This window comes from Marmota monax, unplaced genomic scaffold, assembly GCF_021218885.2.
Source record: "Marmota monax isolate L192 unplaced genomic scaffold, Marmota_monax_Labrador192_F-V1.1 WCK01_AAM20220418_F8-fsc00180, whole genome shotgun sequence".
NCBI classification, from domain to species: domain Eukaryota; kingdom Metazoa; phylum Chordata; class Mammalia; order Rodentia; family Sciuridae; genus Marmota; species Marmota monax.
In genome coordinates, this window is record NW_026693881.1 from 1,327,632 (window position 1) to 1,338,669 (window position 11,038).

The following is an 11,038-nucleotide window of genomic DNA, read 5'->3' on the forward strand; positions in this document are numbered from 1 at the left end:
CCATTGGTTTACATTTAATCCTATGTAGCATCTTGAATATGTGTTTCCACATGTCTTTGATAGTCATATCCTAGTTAACCCATGTTCCATAAGCTCCTGATGGCAGGGATTTTCTGATGGGCACCATTTTCTACCCCCATACTAAGCACATAGAACTTGATAAGCTCCAAATATTTGTTTTCTGAGACATAGACTTTTGGACAGTATATAAAGTCAAATGTGAAGTTTTCTTTCATTTGTTAAACCATTTTGAATGGAGAAATGGACATCCTATAGACAATAAATATTTTCAAGTAGTCTTGGTCATAATTTGCCCATCATTGTACCTACTTATTTTGCAGGAGCTGCCAACAAATTGATAGAGTTCATAACCCACTTGAATCTAATGTATGAAATATGATATGTCAAGAGCTTTGTAATGTTTTGAACAACCAATAAAAAAAAAAAGAAAAGAAAGCACTCCAGCCAACTGTCAAACCGTTCAACCATTTAAAAATCCCACACACATGGGCCCATGATCAGTTCAAATGGGCACTCTTGTCCTTCCATTTTTTAAAAATATTTTTTTTAGTTATACATGGACACAATATCTTTATTTTGTTTATTTATTTTTATGTGGTGCTGAGGATCGAACCCAGGGTCTCTCACATTCCAGGCGAGCGCTCTACTGCTGAGCCACAACCCTAGCCCCATTGTTAGCATATTTTTAAAAATTGATATGTCCTTCCATTTCTTTGAACATATATTTTTACACCTAATAGATTTCCTACAGAAAAGGAAATTTAACAGGAAATTTAACCTACAACACCCTTCAATATTTAAGAGTTACATGTATTTTTATTTTTATTCTTTTTTCTTTTTTTTTTTTTGTGGGGCAGGGGTCGGTTGGGTACCAGGAGTTGGCTCATTTACAGATATTGACCAAGTCGCTACATACATGTATTCCTTCCAACTGGAGACACATCTAAATACATGGGCTATTACTGTAGTACTTAAATGTGGTTTAAAAGACATTGGAGCATTTCCTTAAGACCTTCACATAAAAGGTCGGACCTTGTACCGAGTCATGAAGCACCAGAACCGAGAATTAGCCCAATAAGAACCGAGTTCCCAAATGAGCCAGTGTGAACTATGAGAGTCAGTTTCATCCCACTTATGGAACTGAAATCCCAGTGATGTCATTTAGCACTCAGGGCTATTAGAAGATTTGACACATTTACTTAGCCACCTAACAAACATTAAATGAGTGCCTACTCTGTACAAGACGGGAGGCCACTGCCACAGAACACAGGGCTGGGGTTTCCATAATCACATTGTGATCACCTGCTTCTTGTTCGTGATTACACACAGGAATTTTCAGCAAAGAGGAACAGAGAACATTTGAAGGGCTATATGCCCCTTCAAATTCCAATTGTTAATAACTTACTAATTTGCCAGTTTCCAAAGATCTGGGTGTCTTACGCACTTTCTTATTGATGCGAGCACGATTTTACCCCAACTCTGCACTCCCCAGGGTGAGCGTCATACCCACAGGTGATTTCTGTGACTACACCCGGGGTTCCTCTGCCCCAACGGACTTCAGCAGGAAGGGCCCTCTTTGTTCTAGTAGCTCACTGTTGTATGCCCCTGATGATCTACTGCTTTATTTTACATATTTCCTTCTAGGTGTGAATGTCCAAACCAAAGAGAAAAACAAACACCAAGAAGCCATTAAGAGATTGGAATGTATACTTCACTTCCGATGAGGACCCTGGGATCCAGAGGCCACACAGCAGGTCTGCTGGTGTCCAGGTCACTACTCTGACCACTAACCCTGCATTCTTCCTTAGTTTTTCTCCCATCTGGTTCATTTTTTAAAAAGAAAAAGAAAATCCTCCTAGAGCTTTACTGTTTACTGGAAGTTCTCATTTTCCTCAATAACATCCTGGGAGAGGTCAGCACAGACACAGAGAGTGAAATAAGATGTTTCATCCCACTTATGGAACTGAAATTCCAGTGATGTCATTTAGCACTCAGGGCTATTAGAAGATTTGACACATTTACTTAGCCACACAGCCAGGGATAGCTGAGCTAGGGCCTGAACTGGGGTATTCTCACTCCACTCTAGGTTAGAGAAGATGGGGCTCCCTGGGTACCAGATTGGGCCCCCAACCTTCAACAGCTGCTAGAGTCAGGTTGAGATAGTGCAGAGTATCCACACACAGGGTTTCAGACACCAAGACTGACCCTGGGTGAGAAGGTTAGAAACAGCTCAGCCAGGGGCACGCGCTCCATGCAGCAGGAGAGGGGAGGGCCCTGACACACCCCCAAGTACTTGGGAACCCTGGATTGAGTCAGATAAGACAGTACGGAGTCATCACAGAGACTTTCACAACACACGAGGCAAGGTTTGCAGCATCTAGTTTTATGTGTGGGTAAGTGCAAAACCATGACTGACAGAAGCATAGTTAAGGAAATTCCATTTTCAGACAATTATAAATACAAGCCACGAAGCCAGAAGTTCAGGAAAAGAGAGCTGTAGAGACAACCATACAAGTGAACAGGACATTTCAAATGGAAAGAATTCGACCGTCTATTCTTTCCTGGAAAGCATACGTTACTCTTCAGTGAACCGGGCAAAGGATGAACCTGCTTCTGGGGCAAAAGAAAAAAAGAAAACAAGCAATCATATTTAATCTAGATAGTCATACATTTTTAAACTTTTTTTAGTTGCAGATGAACACAATATCTTTATTTTTATTTATTTATTTTTTTTTATGTAGTGCTGAGGATCTTGAACCCAGGGCCTCACGCATGCAGGGCAAGTGCTCTACCACTGAGCCTCAGCCCCAGCCCCTAGATATTCATGCTTTTTCTTCCAATAGCAGCCTGTTCTGCAGGCTTAGATTCACACGCACTCTCTGTGTTGAGCATTCCCTAAGTCCACACAGAGGGAGGTTGGACTTGAGAAATAGCAAGATGAAAAGGGACAGTGAGAAACTGTCACAGGCCACTTCCAAAAAGGAGAAGCAACATGCACACATTTGACATGACAGTGACCACAGGAGAAAAGGCCCACACATCTGAGCCGGAGAAGAGATAAGGGGATCGCAGTTCTGATTCCTCGTGATCCTCCCTGCTCCTTGGCTGGACCTCACCGGCTCTGTCAGAGGAGAATTGAGAGCCAGAGAGAGGGTGGCTTTGGGATTAATACCTGCTAGGGAACCTACAGCTCATTCTGAAGCCATGGCAACAAATGATCTCTTTAAAGGTCTTCCGCATTTCTTGGCTGCGGAAGGCATAGATCAGAGGGTCGATCACGGAGTTACACATGATGAGGATCAGGTACATGTTGAAGTGGGACATGAAGCAGGAGCAATAGATGTTCTGCGGGCACGAGATCATTAAGATGAGATGGAGGAAGAAGGGGGCCCAGCACACGATGAAAACCCCCAGCAGCATGGTGAGCGTGACGGCGCCCTTCATGCTGGTCCTCGGCCGCACAGAGCTGTACCCGGGCGCGGCGGCGATCCGCTTGACGTGAGTCCGCGCCAGGAGGAACATGTGTATGTACAGGGACACCATGAGGAACAGCATGGTGAAGAACATGGAGATGAGGCACACGATCACGTACGTGGATTCGTAGTAAAGGATGAAGACGATGCCGCAGCCCGTGCAGCAGGCCCAGATGCACGCGATGATGGCCCCCGAGCGCTTGGCCGTCATGATGTGGTGGTAGCGCAGCGCGTAGAAGATGGTGACGTACCTGTCCACCGCGATGGCCAGCAAACTGCACATGGAGGCCACCACGGAAATACAGATCATGGAGTCAAACACATTGTCAATGTGGCGCACAAAGGCGTCTGCCATCACCAGGTGCTTGTTATTTATCAGGTAGATGGTGATGGTCTCCCAGGCGTTGGACATGCTCACCAGCATGTCTGCCACCGCTAAGCTGCACACGAAGAAGTACATGGGCGAGTGCAAGTTCTTGTTCTTCACGATGGCGCCAATGACTAAGATGTTCTCCAAGAGGCTGATGAGACCCAGCGTCAGGAACACCTCCACCGAGATGCCCATGTCCTCGCAGGGAGACGACTTGTTCTTGACATTGAGTCCTGAAATGTTGCCCTCAGTGGAGTTCAGGCCGAGGTCCAAGAAATGCAGGTGAAATGAGGAATTCATAGCTGGGGGAAAACACCACCTCTTCTTGCCAGTAAATGTACTGCAAAACAGGATTTTTCATAATCCAAAAGGTTAAGGAGAGAGAGAGAGAGAGAGAGAGAGAGAGAGAGAGAGAGAGAGAGAGAGAGAGAGAGGCAAAGAAAAACATCCCAAAGCAATCACAACGCAGGAAAGGGGGTGAATGAATGAACATTCTGACTTACATTCCTGATCCCCGGGATACTGCCCCTCTAACACCCAGACCTAGAATTTTCACAGCATTTTCTGATCTCCTTCCTGTAAATTGACATTTTTTCACCTACCTAAATAGAGTGGCGTTCATCTCTGTGTATCCAGGGTGGTTTCACTTTTTATGCCTGTTGCCCTGGTCCCAAGTTTACTCTCAAAAGTGAGGTCCCCTCTAGCCTACAAAAATCCCATAAAACTCCAACCTCTCTCCAGATTTTCACATTCCTAAGGCGACTACGCCACATGCTCCTCCAGTGAGCACAGATTTCTCAAGACAGACATTTGCATTCTTCACATTGGCCCTGACTGTCTTCAAAACCCCTGCAACTCAGACTGCACAGCTACACCTCCAGAACCAAGACTGTGATAGTGTTACCTTGAGCATGATCTCACATAGAAGTTACTGCCTCCAGCTCCTAAGCTTCCCAGGTACAAACAGGTTAAAGTTGAGAAAAAATGAGGCTGTTTTCCTCTCAATCAATATCCCCCCCCCCATTCTGTATTATTTGAAATTCCCGGAAAGTCTGAATAATAGCTTTGTAAGTTCCACGGGAGCACAGTATGAAGAACCCAGCCATTTACATGTATCAAGGACTAGAGTCAGACACTTCAGTCCCTTTTTATTCTATTTGCCAGTCTTGATTTATATTCAAAAAATCCTTTTGCCCTCCAAACTAGAGCACACCTGGGGACAGAGAATTTCCGTCCTCATTCATACTGACAATCATAAGCATTTATGGAACCGGAATCATTTTTTATATATTTATGTCCAGTTCCATCCCAGAGTTATCGACCAAGTATACTATGATATCACATCACATCCAGCTGTTTTAAAAATTCGCCCAGTGACCTAGCCGCCTCCACCCTGCCCTCCTCCACCTGTGGGGTAGGCACGATTTTGCATCCGTTTCCAAATAATTTCAAGGAAATAGAAAGTTGTGGCTATTTACCGGCGCTCTCCCTGGGCTCCGATCTTGCTCCGCGCTCAGCCTGGGCACCCGGCGTCCACGCGCGGGGACCGCCTCTGCGAGCTCAGGGCCATCACTGGGACGCGTCCTCCTCCTGCGGAGCGCCAGCGGCGTTTATGAAGCCGGCCCGCCCCTGTCGCCGCCCCTGTCGCCGCCCCTCGGACCTGAGCGTCCCTCCTCTCCACAACCTGTTCTCACCCGGGCAGAGCCCAGGAGTCTCTGACTTTTCGGTACCACCTAGCGGTCCAGCGCTGTAGAGCAGCACCTGCTTCCGCAGCACCGCGCTGGGCCAGCCTTGGGAACCTCACCTGCAAGCAGCGGCTGCTGCTCCTGCCCCAAGTGCATCCGCCCACATGCTTTTTGTTGTTGTTGTTGTTGTTCTTGCCTTTACTCTTCTCCCTCCTCCTCTAATGCACTGATTAAAATGCTGTCCAGCTCAAAGATCGTCCTGCCGTATGTTTCTCCGGGACAGACGTGACCGGTGTACCCTGGTGCTCATTCTCTGGGGAAAGCCTGGAAGCCCTCGACGTGACACTGCCTCACACACCCCTGGCAATGTAAGTACAGGACACCAGGATCTGGGCCATCTAAAGGCACTGGGAGTTCTCATGCCAGGGCAGAGCCACAGAAGGGAATCTGCAGATTTCCTCTGTGGAGCTCTGTGCTGTGAGTGCAGAGAGGAAAGAGCTGGCAGAAGACATCAGAAGACTTGAGTTCCTTTATTTACTTCTTTTTGAAAGATCTGAGAGGGCTCTCTGGAAGTTCCTGATTGCCCAATAATATGCAAAAAGCAGAGATTCCTGTGAAAGCAGTTTTCTGAATTATAGACACAGGGCCTTGGGTGCTGGCAAGTGGCATGCATCATTGATCCCAACGTGCAGATGTGATCCTAGTGCTGTGCTCAAAAGTCCCAGGAAGTGGCTACTATTGTCATTCCATCTCACAAAGGAGGGAACCTACACTTACATAGGTCACACAGCAAACCTACCTTCCCAGCCTTGCACAGATGGGACTTAGAATTCCAGCAGCCTGGCCGGGAGCTCAGGCATATTACCTGGGGAGACACTGCCTCCCGAAAGAACCCTGGTGGCTGTCAGGCATTGTTTCTTCAAAATCTTGCTGGGTTTATTTGCAGTTTTCTTATTTTCATAGTGTCTTTATCAGATCTTGGTATTTAGGTTACCCTGACTTTGCTAAACAGACTGGACAGAGATTTCAGTGACTTTTTGTCCTGAAACAGTTTAAGTGGAAGACTGACCAGTTTCTTGCAGAAAAATAATCAGATCAAGGTCAATAAAGCTAAAAAGATGTAGACAAAGCTCTCCAGTTGTCCCTGTCGTTGGAAACTTTCTAGCTCCCAAATAGCACCCTAAACACCATGCGTAGCACACACAGTAGCATGGTGCTGATGAGCCCCCCAAATTTCACGGGACGCACCGCTTTCCCCCAGGGAGGCCGGAGCAACCACACAACAGACCCAGTGTTCATTATGCTTTACTTCTGTCTTACTTAGCTTTTCATCTCTGTGACCAGAAAAACTGGACACAAACAACTCAGAAGAGGGAAAGTTTATTTGGGGCTCATGGTTTCAGAGGTCTCAGTCCATAGACCACGGAATCCTTTGCTCTACAAGGTAAAGCAGTGCATCATGAAGGAAAGGCCAAGCAGAGGGAAACTGTCACCTGTGGTAGCAAGGAAACTAGAGTGGTGGAGGGAGAAGCACAGGGAAGGTGTACCCTTCTGGTCGTGCCCCTGGTGACACACCTCCTCCAGCCATGCCCCAGCTGCTTACAGTTACTACCCAGTCCACCCATTAAACTAAGATGGGCTGAGTAGGTCACAGCTCTCATAATCATTTCACCTCTGAATATTCCTGCATTCAGAGGAGCTTTGTGGGGGGCATCTCACATCTAAACCATGACTTCTTCTCGAACAATGACAACAGGGACTCTCCTCATTCACATTCACAGAGAATACCCATGGTGTCCTATCTATGGAGGTTTATTAGGGCACAATCCACTGGGGCACCATGAGGCACCAGGTTAGGGTCACTGGGAGGCAGGCTGTGAGATGCTGTGGGGAAGCCCTTGTTGACGGAACATTTGTCAGAAGCCCACAGCACACAGTACTGTGGTCTGCATGTCCATCGTCTCAGCCAATTCTCCCAGCAACCCTATAAAGTCAATATTCTTCAAACTATCTTTTGCATGAGGAAGTCAAGGCTTAGAGCAGCCACGTGACTTCGGAGTTGCTGAGGAGAACAAGATCCAGATCAGAATCCAAGCCTTCCAGGAACACCTCTGCCTAATCCAGAGTCCAGGGAGCTCAATCTTGTGCCCTGGCCACATGGCCACAGAGGAGAAGATGGCTGTTTCAGGTTCCCAAGGAGGGTTGGGGAGGAGCAGACGGGATGGGAAGCAAAGGGGTGAGCTAAGCTGGCAGAGAGGCAAGACAGCCGGGGGACATGTGACTGAGAACCTTAGGAGGAACATGGAGGGCTGGGGGGGACAAAGGTAACAAGATGGGATGGGGCGTGGGAGAGTGTCCAGCTTAGGATGCCCAGATCAGAGGGAGCTGGCTTCTTGCCAGAAAGGAAAGAGTGCCAGGGACTTGGCGAGGGAGCCAGGGCAGGGTCACACAACGCCTCTCCAGCACACTGCAGTCAAGACTGAGCAAACAGGGCGTGGTTTGGACAGTAAGATGACCATCATGCCAACTAGTTTATGTCCCTTCCTAGTAAGAAAGAGAGAACCTGAAGTTTAGGGACTCGCTCTGGGGTTTGGGAGCTTTTCAATGGTTCACTATGCTTTTTTGTTTGTGTTTAATGCTTTGTTGTGACCACCAGAAAGATGTGACCTTTATAATGTCGTGCCACATCCAGCTAGGTAAACCAAACTTCTCTCCGTCCCAGGGGAGGACTTGCTAAATGCCATCTATGCACCTCTGTGAAGAGGACTCCATCAGCATCTTTTGCACTCAGTATGAAGCTAAGAATGTCAGAGAGAAAGCTGACTAGAGAGGGTCCTTTCCTTCTAGAAGCACACAAGTCTAATCAGCAAGCTGAACTCACCATGTTCCTCTTGCAGGGTATTGTGTCACTCATTGGAGGGACTCTGAGATTTCTTAGCCCAGGAAGCAGATGATCTTTGGAAAGTTCACCACCACATCTGGAGAGAAAGGTAAGGTACTGACCTCACCTCTTTTATTTAAGACATTTCTTCTAGACTAGTTGCTACTTCAGACTTCCCCAAACAACTGCTGTTTTAATAATATGATGTTCTTAAATTCTCTCCTTCTCCTTTGATCATTAAACTCCTGCTCAGTCTTTTTTTTTAATATTTATTTTTTAGTTATAGGTGAACACAATGTCTTTATTTTACTTTATATGGTGTTAAGGATTGAACCCAGGACCTCACACATGCTAGGCGTGCACTCTACCTCTGAGCACTGGGCAAAGACAGGCAATGCTTCGGTGTGTGCACGGCCACCTCCGCGCACGTCCTCTCTGGACGCCAACCTCACCTCCGGGGATTCTTCAGTCCTTGGTGGCCAACCACTCCAGTGGCTGATTCCAGCCCATCCCAACCAGGTTCCATAAATGACTCACACTGTTCCTCGTGGTCTGGTTTTTCTTATCTCTGCGCCCTCACGTCTTGCTTCTTGGTTCCCCGTGTCAGGGACTTGCTTTTGCTCCCTACAGAACTGGAATCGTGTTCTTGGTCTTCAGCCTCCAGGCCTTGCCTCTGTCTAGAAGAACCTGTGTTCCTTTTCCTTTTCCTCAAGGCTACTCCTGCGTATTCATTGACACAGTTCCCTTTGGGAGCAGAATCTCAGCCTAAATGGCCCTTCTCTGGGTTCCCCAGTACCCTGTGCTTCCCTTACCTAAGCACTTGTCACTCAGCATTGGCATTGCTTGTTTTATTGTCTCCATCAAGCGCTAGATTCTTGGCTGCCAGAGGGAGCAGAGGTGTCTTCCTCTATTTACTTATTCAGTGGATAGTGCGTGATGACCAAGCGCTGGGTAGGGTGCTAGGTGTTAGGTGCTACACAACCATAAACTTGCCTATCTTCGAAGATTTGCCTTTATTTCTCCACTCTGCCCTAGAATAGCAAGCCTTCGATGGATACTTGTGGATTGAAGGAGCAGATTTCCCCCAGCCAAGCTAAAAAAGCTGTACTTCAGGGGCTTCAATATAGAAGATGGTTCCATATTATGCTTTGATTCATGAATGACCAGCAAAAAACAAAACTCACAAACCTTTTGCCAAGTCACAGTATCTAGCACAGCCATCAACAAATACCAAGTGTTAAGAGGCCCATGGAATATAACTTACCCAGGAAACTGACTGCAGTTCTCAATCATGAGATCGTTTCCTAGGGAACGGAATGCCTCTGTACAAATCCAGGAACCTCCCATCCCAGCCTTCAGGGTGAGATGTCATGAAGAGTTCTCAGGGGCTTGGTGGAAAGAAGCACAGAAGCCAGTCTAGCACCCAGTCAGGGTGGAGTGTGCAGGCTGATTTCATTTGATTTTACTTCCCATCTCCCCTATTCTCAGGTAGCTGGGATGTTTTTGTTCCCATGGTGACAGGACCTTTTCTGTAATCTCTCTGGATTGTCCACATGAACACCAGAGTTTGTAGTTTCAGTTCAACTATGTTGGTTAGCATCCATACCTAAAAGATGGCGTCTTTCCAAGTTTGACACAAAGTGGGACTGCGTTCCCCCATCACGGAGAGCACGGGTTAGCACTGGGTGCAATCCGTCTCCTGTGGATCCCCAATAAGCACTAGCTATAGCAGTAACTGAAAAAGTAGTAATAACTAAATAACAACCACCACCTAGTGTGGGGCAGAAGGAAGCCAAGTGGGAAGGTGTTTGGTGCTTGGTGGATTTTTTTAAACCTTTATTTATTTATTTATTTTTTATGTGGTGCTGAGGATCAAACCCAGTGCTTCACACCTGCTAGGCAAGCAGTACCACTGAGCCACAACCCCAGCACCCCCCGGAGGTGAGTGGCTTTGAAACAGGGGACAGAGTTCAGTCAGGCACAACTGCCCCCGTTGTGAGGATGCATCACAGCAGCCCTCAGCAGAGAGTGCTCAAGTTCTGAAGCAAGGCAGTGGGGGGGCACCAGGAAGGTAGGGCCTGTGCAGCAGCTGTTGAGAACAAAATCAGCCCAGGCTGGAGCACCGTGTGCAAACTTCTAGACTTCTCAAACAGAACTCTGCTCAGAACTCTGGCCCCAAGAGGAGAGTAGCCTGAGTGGGTATGAAAACTCACGGTGGAATTGTTCCTAATGGTTCCAGAACAGTGAGAAGCGTCATAATGGAAGAGCAGGTATCAGCACGCAAAGGGAGACCCTGTCCATCCAGAGCTCTTCTGGCCGTGGGCATCATCCTTTGGGAGGAGAGATGGGTGGTCCACACCTGAATTATACCCTAGTTATGTCCACTTGCAATTTCTAACCTATGCGTGTGTGCAAAGATTCATTCTCCATTTATAATTACTCTCACCTGCTGCTGGGTTCCGTGGAGGAAGCCTCATATCCCAGGCCCCACAGATGGCTGTGCAGATGCGTGTGGTCTTTCTAAGCACCCTGCCACTTGGGTACCAGTGTTGTCACCACGGCAGACATGAGCACAAGGAGGCAGAGAGAAGTTAAGCACTCAGCTGCT

At 47.3% G+C, this 11,038-nt stretch overlaps 1 protein-coding gene across 1 annotated transcript; it reads right to left on the reverse strand.

Moving 5' to 3' along the window:
- Window positions 1–2,300: 2,300 nt before the first annotated feature.
- On the reverse strand, window positions 2,301–5,438 carry Mc5r (melanocortin 5 receptor). The gene is made up of 2 exons (XM_046462792.2): window positions 5,343–5,438; window positions 2,301–4,204 (listed from the first exon to the last, which is right to left on the reverse strand). The coding sequence occupies exon 2, from the start codon at window positions 4,162–4,164 to the stop codon at window positions 3,187–3,189; it is 978 nt and encodes a 325-aa protein (XP_046318748.1). The 5' UTR covers window positions 4,165–4,204; window positions 5,343–5,438; the 3' UTR covers window positions 2,301–3,186.
- Between the last annotated feature and the right edge of the window lie 5,600 nt (window positions 5,439–11,038).